The sequence below is a fragment of the Mobula hypostoma genome, chromosome 16, assembly GCF_963921235.1.
Source record: "Mobula hypostoma chromosome 16, sMobHyp1.1, whole genome shotgun sequence".
Lineage (NCBI taxonomy): Eukaryota > Metazoa > Chordata > Chondrichthyes > Myliobatiformes > Myliobatidae > Mobula > Mobula hypostoma.
Genome location: NC_086112.1, coordinates 56,060,962 through 56,077,288, shown reverse-complemented (window position 1 = coordinate 56,077,288; position 16,327 = coordinate 56,060,962). Strand labels below are relative to the sequence as shown.

At 42.6% G+C, this 16,327-nt stretch overlaps 1 protein-coding gene across 1 annotated transcript in view; it reads right to left on the bottom strand.

Moving 5' to 3' along the window:
* Window positions 1-16,327, bottom strand: part of LOC134357412 (low-density lipoprotein receptor-related protein 2-like) — a 123,473-nt gene that overhangs the window by 66,533 nt on the left and 40,613 nt on the right. The window contains 6 exon segments of the mRNA XM_063068977.1: window positions 3,024-3,140; window positions 3,222-3,344; window positions 7,559-7,930; window positions 10,477-10,599; window positions 14,400-14,543; window positions 14,903-15,044. Coding sequence (XP_062925047.1) covers window positions 3,024-3,140; window positions 3,222-3,344; window positions 7,559-7,930; window positions 10,477-10,599; window positions 14,400-14,543; window positions 14,903-15,044 — 1,021 coding nt within the window.

Below are 16,327 nucleotides of genomic sequence, written 5' to 3'. Positions count from 1 at the left end.
CGAATTTCAGCATCAGTAGAAATTACATTTATTTTACCATACAGCACAGGGGGGGCCCTTCTGGCCCTTCAAGCCACACCGCCCCAGCAACCGCTGACAAACCCGATTAACCCTAACCTAATCACGGGAAAATTTACAATGATCAACTAACCTAGCTGGCACGTCTTTGGACTGTGGGAGGAAACCAGAGGACTCAGGAGAAAACCCATGCATTCCACTGGGAGATACAGAGAGACTCCCTACAGAATGGTGGCAGACTGAACTCTGGAATGCCCTGACATATAATAGCGTCACGTGAACCGCTACGTTATTGTGGTAGAAATTCGTTAAAGTTACATAACTAGTAAGGTAATCAATTCAGCCAAACCAAATATTAGAAGGAGGATGGTGCCTAACGGCAACTCCTTTGCTTGCATCTCTGGAAAGAATTCTACTTCTATCTTTGATATTTTTTTTCCTTGAAGATCCTGACCTGGAGTTGCACGCTGACTTTGGTTCTTTGCAGAAACGGGACCCACTCCCAGGGCCTCACAACCATTCGCTTTTCGAAAGGCCAAGGATGCGGCCTGGAAGACTAGCGTGCCTTCAGAGTGCCGGATTTTCATGGCTCTGGAGCTGGGCGGATTCAAGGCCGGTGTCACTGCCAGATGCGTTGTGGGAAGTGGAAGATCGTAAGCAGCGAGCTGGCTGGGTGCCCAGAGACCCGAGTTCTTTGGGTACAGAATTCGGAAAAAGCGACGCAACAGACTTTAAACATCGTAAATCAGCGAGTTGCTTGTTATGTCTCGCCTCTTGCTGTGAAACGGGGACACCTCTTTTTCCATCATTAGGGAGAGCGAGAGCCTGTGGTATGCCAAATTACCAGGTGAACGTGTAGTCTTTGGGGTACTGGAAGTCTGTGTCTTTATTGATGCTTTGCTGCACACCTGAGTGCTCGGTGGGGTGTGCCGATGCATTTTTGCTGGTGGGGTAAGTTGGGGAGGGGTCGTTGCTTTGCTGCTGCTTGTGCGTGGGAGGGGAGAGCTGGGGGGGCTTTGGGGTTCTAATGTTTAACTGTCATTCATTCTTTGGGGAACTCTGTTTTCATAGATGTTGGTGAAGAAAAAGAATTTCAGGATGTATACTGTATACATTTCTCTGATATTAAATGTACCTATTGAAACCTATTGAACTCATTTTCTCCAGATTATATTTTAAAGCCATAAACACGAGGAAAATCTGCAAATGTTGGCAATCCAAGCAGCACACACAAAATACCGGAGGGACTCAGCAGGCCAGGGAGTATCTATAGAAAAGAGTACAGTTGGCGTTTCAGGCCGAGACCCTTCTTCAGGACTGGAAAAGAAGGGGAAAGACACCAGCATAAAAAGGTGGGAGGAGGGGAAGAAAGACAAGCTAGAAGGTGATAAGTGAAGCCAGGTGGGTGGGAAAGGTAAAGGGCTGGAGAGGAAGGAATCTGATAGGAGCGGAGAGTGGACTGCAGGAGAAAGAGAAGGAGGAGGGGCATCAGGGGGAGGTTGGAGAGTATCCAACATTGTTCACACAAAATTCTGGAGGAACTCGGCCGGCTAGGCAGCATCCACGGAAAAGAGCTGACATTTCCGCCGAGACCCTTCACCAGGGCTGGGGGGAGCAAAAAGGCAAATGTCTGAACAGTATGAGGGTGGGGGAGGGGTGGATGTACAAGGCAGATGGTGATAGATGAATCTGGGAGTGGGAGGGGAACGGGTGAAATGAAGAGCTGGGAAGAGATACTTCTGGTAATTGCCCTACCCTCTCTTTCACCTTTCCCTTTCTTCCATTGTCTTCTACCATTTCCTATCAGATTCCCCCTTCTCTAGCCCATTATCTCTTTCACCAACTGACTTCCTACTCTGTACTTACCCCTCCCCCACCCCCACCCTGGTTTCACCTATCACCTTTGTGACGCCAAGCAAAGCTATCGGACGATTGATGCTAATGAGAGAGATAAGAAAGACAATGGAGAAACATTCAAAATGCTAATAAGAGAGAAGAGAGGGATTAACAGAAAAGAAACACAATTCAGAATATTGACAGACCGGTTGCTTTGAACCTGAACTGTTTGAAGTCTGATGGACAGGTGATACCCCAGCAGGGGGATAAAAAGAGCAGATTTGCTAAGGCACGCGACACACCATGAGACCCTGGAAAGAGCAGTGTACCCCCACAAGTTGGTGGGAGGTTGGAGGACCGGTTCACGGGAACCGACCAGAGGCTCACAGGGTGTAAAGGTACGATCGGTGGGAACCTGGGGTGTGTGGCTGCCCTTGCCTGGGTGCCGGGTTCACCGCAGAAGAACGATCATATCCAGAATGGAGGAGTCACAGTCGGTGACCACAGTGGGGATTAGAAGACACAAAGGTCTGCCTGAACCAAATTATGTATGTGTGTGTGTGTGTATATATATATATATATATATATATATATATATAAAATACTATATTTCTTATGTCTTTAATAAAACTTTATTAGTTCCTAGTAATCCAGACTCCAACTAGCGTTACATTTCTGCTGGTTTGGCATCCCAGTTACAGGGTAACGTAACACTTTGTACTCCTTCCCCTTCCCCCACTTTATTATTCTGATTTCATTTTTTCTTGTGCAGAGTCTTGGCCCAAAACACGAAATGTTTAGTCTTTTCCATAGATGCTGCCTAACCTGCTGCGTTCCTCCAGCATTTTGTGTGTGTTAATGCTTGGATACTCTGCAACCTCCCCTGGTGCTCTATCTCCTTCCCTTTCTCCTATGATCCACTCTCCACTCCTGTCAGATTGCTTCCTCTCCTTTACCTTTCCCATCCACATGGCTTCACCTATCACCTCCTAGCTATCCTCTTCCCCCTTCCCCCACTTTTTATGCTGGTGCCTTCCCACTTCCTTTCCAGTCATGAAGAAGGGTCTCGGCCCAAAATGTCAACTATTTACTCTTTTCCATAAATGCTGCCTGGCTTGCTGAGTTCCTCTGACATTTTGTGTGTGTTGCTTAGATTTTAAAGTACTTACTACATCCTTTAGAGGGTTCATCACTCCAGTCCTTGCAGTCTTGATGTCGATCACACACTTGAAACATATCTATGCATTCTCCACTTTGACATCTGAAGTCATTTGATCCTGTGCAATCTAAAGGTAAGAGATTATCTAAATCTCAAGCGATTAATAAACTTAAACATTAGCTGATACTTTAGTGAATTAGCAACCTACCACTCTTGCAGATGGTTTCATCACTACCATCAGGGCAGTCTCTAAATCCATTACACAGTTTACTTTGATGGACACAGTCACTGCTACCACATCTGAAATCATCTGGTCCGCAAGTGAGCGGAGCTGGAATCAAAATGCAGTGTTTGTGAAATCAATCCCTGCCTAGCATTGGGCTAGCATTTTAGGTACATAATTTGAACAGTTTAATAGCTGGCTGAAAATTTATTTGCAGTAGATCCGAAAAGAATTTAGATTTTGGTCTTAAACTGGATTTCATCTTTGTGGTTTTGAATGGACATGGTACAAGAATGCATGATAATAGGTATAGTCTACCTGGTCTCTCAAAGCCAGCGCTACCATGCAACATTGTCACTACATAGTCTGGCCTCAACTCTTTTGTGCCATTCAAAATAACCTTCAATTCCTTGACCTTTCATACATCTTCACCTTGAATACATCTACAATTCACCACCATTGGGGTAGAGTTCCAAAGATTCACCACTATCCGGTGCTCATTAAGCTTGTGCATCCACAAAACTTGAGAATGAGAAGGTTTTAGTTTAAAAAGTTGATTTAGAAAAATCACTGGTTTAGATTTGATGTATAATTGATCAATTCCAGAGCAGAGACCTGTATAACATCCTTGTGCATTAGAAATTGCAGCTTAGCTTTGGTATTGATGAACATTAAGAAAATTTTAGTTAAAATCAGACTTATAAATACAAGGCTGGTATAAGAAAAAGTATCAACTAAATTGTAACTTGTGGCTGGGTGGGATAGCTCCAGACAGTTCACCTCACTGACTAGGACCAAGTTTACAAAATAAAATCTTACTGGAAAATAAACTTCAAAAGTAAAGTGGTCTAGAGTTACTTGTCCAAGGAGTGCATGAGTTTAAACAGTTATTCAGTAACAAGACAATTTTTGCTCCTGGGATATTATTCTTGAAGTAGCCTTAGCAGAAACCAAGAAGTCGTATATCAAAAGTGATTGGGCAATTGAAACAAAAATTTAAAACATGCAGATACGCTGCCAATACAAAACTACATTAGAATGAGAGATGCGATGCAGAACCGGGAACATGGAACAGTATATCATAGTAGTAGAAGGTCTGGCTCACTACAGTTGTACTGATCATGATGCACATCTAAACTACTCCCATCTGTCTGCATGTGCTATGGTTCCCTCTGTTCCCTAGCTCTTCATATGCCCATCCAAATGATCCTTAAATATTGCTATTTATCTACTTCCACCACCAACTATGGAAGTGTATCAGTACAGATACTACAGAACCCTGCCTTGTAAATCACCTTTAAAGTAAAGTAAAAAGATTAAGGCATCTGTTAGTCTTGCGAGACCATGGATCTGCGCCTGGAAAGTCTTCACTCTCCAGGGCGCAGGCCTGGGCAAGGTTGTATGGAAAACCAGCAGTTGCCATGCTGCAAGTCTCCCCTCTCCACGACACCAATGTTGTCCAAGGGAAGGGCATTAGGACCCATACAGCTTGGCACCAGTGTCATCGCAGAGCAATGTGTGATGAAGTGCCTTGCTCAAGGACACAACACGTTCCCTCAGCTGGGGCGCAAACTCACAACCTTCAGGTTGCTAGCCCAGTGCCTTAACCACTTGGCCACGTGCCCACACAAGTAAAAAGATTAGTTTTATTTGTTACATGCACGTTGAAATATGCAGTGAAATGTACTGTTTGCATCAATGACCTACACAGCAAAGTATGCTGGGGGCAGCTCATAGATGTCGCATGCATCCAATGCCAACAAACCATGACCACACCTTGTTAATCCTAACTCGTATGCCTCCTATACATGAGGGGAAGCTGGAGCACTCAGAGGAAACCTATGCAGTTATGGGGAGAACGTGCAAACTCCTCACAGACGGTGAATTAAATCCCAATCTTACAGTTGGTGGTGTAAAACATAACGGTGACTCCTACGCTGCCCTGTCGCCCTGTTAATGACACTTCCAATCCATGCAGATAATCCAGTGGGAAAGAATATGACAAGTGAAATATAATTAAAATCAGAAAGTCATCCAAATATACACAGAAAATGAATGTTGAGAAATGTTGCTCAAGAGGGCATGAGTCACATCGTACACAAGTCACTGAAAACTCACATTCCAAGTGCAGATTACTGACCGTTGGAGCAATTTGTACTGCCATTATATCAGGTTTTGTTCAGAAGGACCTGTGGTTTTGTGCAGTGTTATTCTCCTGGCCCAAGTGATTGCGAGAAGATGGCGGCACGACGCAGCTCGCAGCGGCCACTCCGGTGGTGATGTCTGTTATTTGTTAAGTAGGGTGCCGTGCACAATCCTGATTTGATGGAGACAGACGTGACAGCACAGAGGAACATCTGGTGAAACTTCTGAAATGCCTGCTTGGCTGCTGCTGCTACTGTGTGGTCCAGAATCTCCGGAGGAGTAGGCCCCGAGTCCTCAGCTTTGCTTGTTGCTCGGCGGCCAGGGCGGGGTTGAAGTGCTCGGCAGAGGATGTGTCGAAGGGGCTGGTCGGAGTCCGCTGCAGTCGGGTGCTTCCAATGGTGCTGCATCGGCAAGTTGGCGGCTCTTGGAGGTTCATGGTGGGGAGAGTTCCTCCCTTCTGCCGCCTGCGTGGGATGATGAGTCTATCGGGACTTTGAGACTTTTTTCTTTACCGTGCTCATGGTCTGCTCTTTATCAAATTATGGTATTGCTTTACACTGTTGTAACTATATGTTATAATTATGTGGTTTTGTCAGTTTTAGTCTTGGTTTGTCCTGTGTTTTCTTGTGATATCATTCTGGAGGAACATTGTATCATTTTTTTAATGCATGCATTTCTAAGTGACAAACTGAACTGAAATCAAACTGAATCAAAAAAATCAAAGTATATACAAACATGAAAAACTGTGATGGATGCTTAACTGTATTCTCTAGGGTTAAAGAAAGAGGGATGATTCCATTGGGAAAAAAAAGAATTCTTACAGGATTCAGAATGGATGTCAGATGTTTCCCCGGTTTTGTTTCTAGAGAGATTTATGGGGGGGGGGGGCGGGTGATGAGGAGAGGGTAGATTACAGAAACATTTTCTAGAGTGGTTAATTTTTGGAATTCTCATTTGCTGAGGATAGTGATGCCTAAGTCAGAGTTCAGTTTTGGTAGATCTGCATGGAAGAGAATTGAGAGCTGTGCAGATCATGCAGAAAAATAGAGCCAATCACAACCCTGAAAGGCAGAGCGCAGGCTAAAAAGAAAGACAGCCCACCCCTGCCTTATTTATTATGTTAGAGATTGAATCAAAATGTCTAATGTAATGCAGAGTATGAAGTATGATGTACAAGGGCTGGAAAGTCACAGGTTCATGAAAGGAGTTCTGACAAGTAATGTGAAAATTGCTCTCCACAGATGTTGCGTGACCTGAGTAAATTGAGCATTGTTTTAATTACAGCAAATTAGAGAGTTTAACAGGAGGGCAAAGAGATAATGCACACGCTGGAAATGAGCCAAGTACATACTAAAATGAATAAATATACATAATGCAGCTAACTAGTGACAGCAATAACAGCTGTATTTTAAAAGGCAAACATCACAGTACAAATGGAGAATCAGAAATCCAGAGCAACAATTAAAGTGTAGGCGTAAATTAATCATTTGAATTGAAAGGTTCTGTAAAATCTCAACTGTTCTAATTTAATCAGACATCACAAACTTGTAGAAGTCCAGATATCATTTCGGGAACTGTAACTGCTGACTGCCATTAAGGGGTACCTGTCAACAATATGTACGTTTGTATATCAAGTTTACTGTTTTAATTTAATTTAGTTTTATATGGAGATACAGCACGAAATACCTTCTGGCCCACCAAGTCATGTTACCCAGCAACCCACTTATTTAACCCCTAGCCTAATTACAGGACAATTTAGAATGACTAATTAACCTATTGACCAGTTATCTTTGGACTGTGGGAGAAAACCCATGCACATATGGGAGGAACGTACGGACTTTTTACAGAGGATGCCGCAACGGAACCCCAAATTCCATCTCCTCGAGCTGTAATAGTGTCGCGCTAATCACTACGCTACTATAGCACCTTAGGTAGAAAGCTAGCTTTTGCTCATTCCTGACGAGATTAGAGTTAAGCATTCATTACCTCTCCTCACCCCAACAACGACCTACCCTGTAAAGCTTGTTCCCCAGCACCCTCTGCTTTAGGATTATTAACAGATCTCCTCGAACATGTTATTCTCAGTAGTTCAGTCAAAATGACCACATCCTTCTACGCAGAGACAACCACAACCAATTTAAGTCAATGGTACATGGCGCGAAGACAGAACTACTTACCACAATTGATTTCGTCACTCCCATCTTGACAGTCTGTATCACCATCACAATGCCACTTACTAGGAACGCATTGGCCAGAACCACAACGAAATTCACCAGGAGAGCAAACCGTAGGAGGAAGGGTAATATGCCCACAGCGTTCAGGAGATTCATCGGATTGATCACTGCAATCAGCATTTGTATCACATACCCAGCCCATGGGAATACACTGAGAACTATTGCACCGAAACTCATGTGGGCCACACTTGGAAGGAACACAATTCCTTTCGTCACTTCCATCACCACAGTCATCTTCACCATTGCACATGAATGATATCGAAATGCATTTGCCACTGGAGCAAGTAAATTCTTTTTGACTACACGTAAGGTTGCCTGGAACAAGACAAGGTAGATAGTTTAGTTTGTTTGATAGGCTTAAGATCACGGCAAGAAGTCTTTCAAATCTTGCATCTCTTCTTCAAATTTTGACAGTAATTAAATTTGAAGTTTGTCCTTTAGAAGAGATTAAGTGGACAACGGGGAAGAAGTGCTTTTCCCAGTTGCAAAATGTAAAGAGTGGTAACAAAAGACTGCAGACATTAGAATTTGGAGCAAAAAAAACCCCACAAACCGCTGGAGGAAAACTGAGGGCCAAGCAGCATCTGTAGAGGGAAATGGACAGTCAACATTTCAAGTCTCAAGTATTGTTGGGGCCTAGGACTTAAATTCCTGCAATTTATGAAATTTGCTGATGACAATTACGGGTAGCAGAGTTAGTTGTGAGAGGACATAAGGCTATAAAATAAAAAGGTACCAAGCTACGCAGGTGTTGGATACAATACTGGAAATGCCCAGATCAAGACGTTCAGTATTCTGATTATAGGTTTCCAACATTTTTTTCTAACTACTCAACCAGATGGAATCAATGATAAATTTTAAACAACCATGATATGGCCCCATCACAAAACTTCCCCACACCAGTGAATTTAAGTTCCCTTTCCTCACTTTGATACAAGGGCCATTGAGCTGAAACGTGACCATTTTCTCTCCAGATGCATTCTGACTTGTACAAGTTAGAGAGGGCAATGGCGAAAGGAGTGTGAGATGGAAAAGTAAACATTTTGATTTTGTAATGAATAGAGCAGCATATTATTAAACTGTCAAGATTGCAGCATTTGTGCTGTGCAGAAAGATAAGATGTCAAAGGGCATGGTTTGCAGAAGTTTCTAAATGGGTATACTTAATAAATTTGATGATGGGCAAATGTCATGAGGAGGGAATATAAATAAAAATATAAATTATTTGCTTCTAAAAGCATTTGTGAGAGTACATTCTGCACAGGTCTTATTTGAGGATGGATGCTGACCTATAGGAAGGAGCACAAGAATAGACTAATAGTTGGAATGTACGGTAATCTTCCATTCACTGAAGATCAAGGCAACTTGACTGAAACAAAATCCCAAAGGAAACTGGCAAATGTGGAGTGCATGCACTATAAACATGGTTACTATTTAAACTGAAAATGTCACCTGTTTAAGACAAGCCAAGCAGTCTCAAGGGTCAGAAGTCTGCTTTATAAAGCACTGGTCACTGGTGAGGATTATTGTGAGCAGCTTGGGGCCCTCATCTTAGAAAGGACAAGCTGAAACTGGAGAGGGTTCAAAGAAGGCTCACAAAAGTGATTCCAGGACTGAATGGTTTGTCATATGAAGAGCGTTTGATGGCTCTGGGATTGTATCCACTGGAATTCAGAAGAATGAGGGGTGACCTTATTGAAACCTATCGAATGGTGAAAGGCCTCGATAGAGTGGATGTGGAGGGAATGTTTCCTATGGTGGTAGAGTCGAAGACCAGATGACACAGCCTCAGAATAGAGGGCTGTCTTTTCAGAACGGAGGTGAGGAGGAATTTCTTCAGTCAGAGAGTGGTGAATCTGTGGAATTCTTCGGCACAGGCAGTTGTGTTGGCCAAGTCATTTCGCATATTTAAGGCAGAGGTTGATAGATACTTGATTGGTCAGGGTGTCAAGGGATATGGAGAGAAGGCAGGAGATTGGGGCTGAGAGGAAAACTGGATCAGCCATGATGAAATGGCGGAGCAGACTCGACAGGCCAAATGGACCAATTCTGCTCCTATATCTTATGGTCTAAGTCTTTGGAACCAGTCTTCAAAATGGATAAGTAAGCAGAGTACAGAAAATTTAAGGCAAACAAAGGTAAATTTGTAATAGGCTGAGGTAGGGTAGAGGGATGGGGTATCTCTGGAGTAGCAGGAACACATAGTGGAGATCAGTCAGATCAGCCATGTTTTTACAAACGGCAAGACAGACTTGAGGAACTGGGTGGCTCACTCCAACTCCCAATTCACATGTTTATGTTCCACATCATCCCCAAGAATGTGCACAAGTTGTAAGGCTACTTTTATTTTGCCCGCAGCCACACGTAGATTAATCTTCCAACTGTTCTCATCTTTTTCCTATCTTTGAATACATTCTTTCTGGTATTCCTTCACAACCAAGTACAAACATCAGCTGAAAGACTCCAATTGTGCATACTTTCTTAAAATGAAAATCTAACAGCAGCAGATCTTTGCAAACCAAAAGTGATCAAGTTAACTTCATCAACTGAATTTGCACTTAATGGATTAATCGATAAGCTGATATGCTTCCAAGAGGAAGAAATCTGATTAAATTGATTTCATTTATTGTGGCAACGTACAGCTTAGCAATGCTTTGTCAAAACTATTAGTATTACTTGCGTACATGTTATATATCTACCATTATTGCCTCTTTAAAAACACAGGATGCACTGATTTGATGATCTTCAAAGATTGATATCTTATTAAATTTTTTCCCTCCAAGATGTTTTTCACTAGGACTTGCAGGCCAAGGTTCAAATTGGTGTCAGAGTGAAGATTAAAAGGCAGTGGTTTCGACTTACCACAGTTCTCTTCATCACTGCCTGAAATGCAATCTCTTTCACCATCACATTTCCAGTCAATAGGAATACACTGAAGGGAATCAGTGCCACAACTGATTTCATTCATACGACAGGTTCTTATGTCTAAAACAACAAGGCAGTTAGTTCAGATTCAAACACAGTCTGACCAAGAGATCCAGACCCAAAATATCAACCATTTCTTTCTCCAGATGCTGCCCAACCTGCTGAGTGTTTCCAATATTTTGTTTTTAATAACACAAATAGCTTGCTGATACTAACCAGAAGACTCACCCAACATTGCCACTATGAGGTTCTTCCATCAGAAGAAAAGACCAACTTAGGGGAAAGACTATAATCTTGGGCAGTTTATCTAATTTCAACTGGACCTGGACAAGGCTGCATTTTGGTAATAATATTTTTAATTTTCATTCTTTTGAAATTAAAAACCTGGTATGTTTATTGCTAGTTTACAACATTATCCAAGTACAACTTGCATTCAGTTTTATTAATTTGTAGTTTTTATTGTGCTTAAACAACTCAAATCAAAATTTATCCCATTTCACAGCAAACAGAGAAATCTGAAATTTTCCAAGTGGAACTTTAAACAATTGTTTGAAACTGCAAGATGCTCCCTTTGTTCTAAACCAAGTGAATTTAAAACAATGGCGTCATCCAGAAACATGTTCAATGTTTTTAAAGGGGCTAAACTACCTTTAAACCAACCAGGCAAATAGACTATAGGTGCAGGAGTAGGCCATTCGGCCCTTCTCAGTAACCCATCTATCAAGTGGAGAGTTGAGCAGCAGCTGGGAAAATCCAAGTTAAATGCAATTGACCTAGCGATTTTGTAAAAGAATGATTCCCAGGAGGTTTTAAAGTGGACAATTTGCTCAATGTTGAAAAAAAAATGAATTTGGAGTACTGAAGACAAATACAAAGCTATAGAAATGTGATTACACAATACAGATAAGATCAAAAACTTACGACAGGTTTCAGGGGCCTCATCAATACCGTCTTTGCAGTCAGTACTGCCATCACACTGCCATTTACTGGGTATACATTGCCCATCAAGACAGGTGAAATCAGTCTTATGACAGGTAGCATTAGCTAGGAAAACAAATTTAATTCAAACAGTACTTAATAAGTAGTGTTTACTCAATGCTGCTGGAACTACCAGACCTGATATTGTGAAATCTAATTTTTGATGGCTACAATTACATTTGGCTTCAGTAAGCATTCTACTGAAATTTTACTGATTGCCTGAGGTAATCATTCTCTTTTATTAAGCCAAAGATTTGGGGACTGGGGAAGATGAGGATAGAATAAAATAGAACATGCTTCTCATAACAATTACACTGAAAAAAAAACCTTTAGATTCGAGTCATTGCTCCATCAGCAACTTTTGAATTTGTCTGGAAGCGAAAAGTCTAAAATTGAGCAAAAAAAAACCAGGTGTGCTGGAACCAGTGAGGCAGCTAATGGTGGCCGACAAGTTCTGCTTTTGCTTCTGGCCAATGCTGGCAACATGAAGTTGAACCTGAGTTTTATCATCTGCAGTCCTGAGTGCCTAGACCAGTGGTCTCCAACCTCCGGGCCGCGGACCAATACATTGCCGTGAAGCATGCAGGGGTGCAGCGGTAGCCGGGATGCACCCAGCACATCTTTAGGAAAAAAGCCGAAATAAACAAGCTAATTAATTAGGTGCCGCCCGGCATGTAAATGTCGGCCCAGATCAGAGGCGACAACAACTTAAGATGGTGTTGTAAGGTCTTCCCAAGATTTGGAGTTACTCAGCATGGAAAAAGACCCTTCAGCCAGCTCCCCTAAACCAACCAAGTTGCATAACTGAGGTCAATCTTATTTGCCCATACCTGTTCCACATCCCTCTCAGCCTTTCCAAATAATGTACCTCGCCAAATGCCTTTTCTCATTATATCTGCCTCTAACATCTTCTCCAGCAGTTCTTTCCATTCTGTGCACCACCACCGGTAGAACAAGTTGGATCTCAAGTGCCCCGATGAATCTTTCCACTCTCACTTTTGCCCATGTCCTATAGCGTTGGACTACCCTACCCAAGGGAAATGCCTGAGGCATTTAGAAAGTTCACCCCTCAGCCTCTTGCATTCCACAGAACCGAGTCCAAGCCTATCCAGCCTCACAACTCAAAACCTTGTCACAGCAATATCCCCATATCATTTTTTTTGCACCTTTCAGTGTAATGACATCCTTCCTTTGGCAGGGTGACCAGAAATGCACACAGCGCTCCAAATGTGGAGTTAATATCCTGACTAAAGAGGGCCAAGTGCCTTTTTCAACACCCTGGCTACCAACGTCATCACTTTCAAAGAACTATGGACATGTTCTACAACTCTCCATTACATTGCAAGTTCTGTCCTGGTTTGTCTTACCAACGTGCCACACCGCACATCGGAATCAAACTCCACTGCCATTCTTCATCACACTGGCCTAGTTGATCAAGATGCTGCATTCATCTCAGATAACCCCCACAGAGGCTCTGTAATTACTTCCTAGACACATTTGAACAAGCCCCAAGGATGAATTGATCTTTATGTATTTTAAGGCCTCCACGCCTCCCCTAATGTATACTCTTTTCAAGATATCACTAACTTGGAGTCCCGTAGTATCACTGACTTCCACGGGAAATACAGACAAATATTTGTTTAGGATCTCAACCCCCATTTCCTGTGGCTCCAAGAAGATGACCTTGCTTATCTCTAAGGAGCCCTATTCTCTCCCGAGTTATTTGCTTGGCCTTAATGCATCGGAAAATCCAAAAAAAAGCATTACTTTACATTATCTGCCAAAACCATTTTGTGCTCCTTTTTGCCCTCCCCCAATAATTTTCCTTGCATTCTACTCCTACATTCTAATCTCAAAGGATTCATATGATCCTCAGCTGCCCTACCTGACACGCACTCAGTGGCCACTTTATTAGGTACCCCCCGTAGGTTCAATGTGTTGTGTGTTCAGAGATGTTCTCAGCACACCATTGCTATAACTGTGGTTATCTGAGTTACTGTCACCTTTCTGTCAGCCTGAACTGGTTTGGCCATTCTCCTCCAACTTCTCATTAACAATATGTTTTTGCCCACAGAACAGCCACTCACTGGATGTCTTTTTGTTTCTCACACCATTCTCTGTAAACTCTAGAGACTGTTTTGAGTGCAAATACCAGGAGATCAGCAGTTTCTGAGATACACAAACTACCCTGTCTGGCACCAACAATCAATCCGCAGTCAAACTCACTTAGATCACATTTTTCCACATTCTGATGTCTGGTCTGAACAACAACTGAACCTTCTGACCATGTCTTCATGCTTTCATGCATTAAAGTGCTGCCGCATGATTGGTTGATTAAATATTTGCATTAACGATAAGATGTACCTAATAAAGTGGCCACTGAGTGTATGTCAAAGATTAATCCTGTTCCAAAATTAAATATACTGTGAAATATTACTGCATCCAGAATTTTTCTAGTGACTATTTCAATCACATGCCACTGAGACATTTGCTCAATTCAATTGTGTACCTCTGGAAGTAAAGATATTCAGTGTCTAGCAGGTTTAATAATCAATACAATAGCTGTTGGAATTAAATCGAAAAAGTAATTAAAGATGGAATAAGTGAAATCTTCAACTAAGAATGACTTTGCAGGAATAGTGTCATGAAACTGAAAATATGTGATATTAAATCTTAAGAATAAAATCACTCAACTAACACAAATCAGTTTGGTCACACCAAATCTCATTGGGCCAATGACCCATTAATCTACTTCTTACAAATCTTTTCCAATTAAGCTTGATCTTAAGATCTAATTCATTGTAACAGCTTCCAAAATCTTCACAAATACCTCTGCACCAAGTTTCTCCAAATGCAACAGTGCGAGTTTCAAAACAGTTTACCTGCTTTACACTCCCTTTGGTTTTCCACAACCACTCCAGACGGACACACACAAGTGAATTTGGGTAACTGATCAATGTGTGGAGCAGGGAGGCACAGGTACTTACAACCTCCACTTTTCAGCTTTTCATTGCACCAATTTTTGCCTGTATGAGCACGGAGAAATTTCAAAGTCAGTAATTTGGGAAATGTCAGAGTAGACCTCGGTAGAGGCAGCTACTTTTTTATGACAGCACACCATTATAACGGCAAAGATTTTCTCAAATTTACTGACGTCAGGGCGCTCAGTTCCATTTATTTTATGCGGGGTTTCAAACTTGTCAGCTATTGCTGGGTGATCAAATGGAGTAAAAGAAAGATCATTGCTGTAGAAGTTTTTGTGTTGATTATTAGACATTGTGCTTTGAATAAACCAAGCCTAAGACTATTACAACAGTAGTGCTACGACTCAATGCATCCCAGTTAGTAACTTTATAGAAAAAGTGCCAGTCACACAGTATCTTACCAGATGGCTGCAATAATGGGTGAAATATAAAGACATCTTGAGGTTGATTAAGGTTGGAAACTAGAGTCTCCACATCTTCTCCTGTATATTTATTGGCTCCATAGATGGCAGCGTTCATTTCCTCAGTCCAGAATACACGATCCTGAAACGTGCAAAAAAAACACGACAGGGGAAAGAGTAAATGGAGCTGAGCAACAGAATTCCTAGGAGTTTAAGGTAACTTCTCGCAATAAGCAAACTTGAGTGAACAAACATAGGTCAAAGTGCTCTGCTGAAGACAATCTAAAGCACTTACACCAGAGATGAGAGCTAAAGTTTCCATCCAAGGGCAAACCTGCTGATTACACAGGCACATCATTATAGGCCCTGACTCTAGACTCTGTGTTTAAAATTATTCTTAACCCAATTGGGAACCCAGTTGGTATTCACATTATTCATTTATTTTCAATGCTTCCAGTGCAGAGTTTAAAGGGAGACGGTTATTTCTTCAGCGGTTTGACCGGGGCACGACTGCGCAAGTGCGTTGACGTCAGCCAGTGAGAACAGTGAGAAGAGTTTAAAAGGAGACACCTTAAAGAGCGGGCATTGGAGTAGAGGGAGACAGAGTAGGAAGGCTTTGGCTCAACGGGGCTTCAGTGATAACAGGTCGAGGTGAGGTAGGTTGCCTGTGTAGAATACAGACAGGAAGATTGTGTGTGAGGCCGGTGTTGTGTGCTTGTTGTCAGATGTGGGACATCCTGGAGACTCCCAGCCTCCTGGACAGCCACATTTGCACCAGGTGCTTGAGCTGCAGCTCCTTAGGGGCCGTGTTAGGGAACTGGAGATACAGCTCGATGACCTTCGTCTGGTCAGGGAAAGTGAGGAGGTGAGAGGAGCTATAGGCAGGTAATCACACCGGGACCTGCGGAGACAGAAAAGTGGGTAACAGACAGGAGAGGGAAGGGCAGGAGTCAGATGCTAGAGAGCACCCCTGTGGGCTGTACCCCTTGACAATAAGTACTCCTGCTTGAGTACTGTTGGGGCGGGGGGGAACTGCCTACCTGGGGGAAAGCAAAAGCAACACTGGACATGCCTCTGGCACAGATTCTGGCCCTGTGGCTTAGAAAGGTAGGGAAAGGAAGAGGATGGCAGCAGTGATAGGGGACTCTATAGTTAGAGGGTCAGACAGGCAATTCTGTGGATGCAGGAAAGAAGCATGGATAGTAGTTTGCCTCTCAGGTGCCAGTGTCCAGGATGTTTCTGATCATGTCCACAATATTCTGAAGTGGGAAGGAGAACACCCAGAGGTCGTGGTACATATTGGTACCAATGACATAGGCAAGAAAAGGGAGGAGGTCCTGAAAACAGACTACAAGGAGTTAGGAAGGGAGTTGAGAGGCAGGACCACAAAGGTAGTAATCTCTGGATTACTGCCTGTGCCACGTG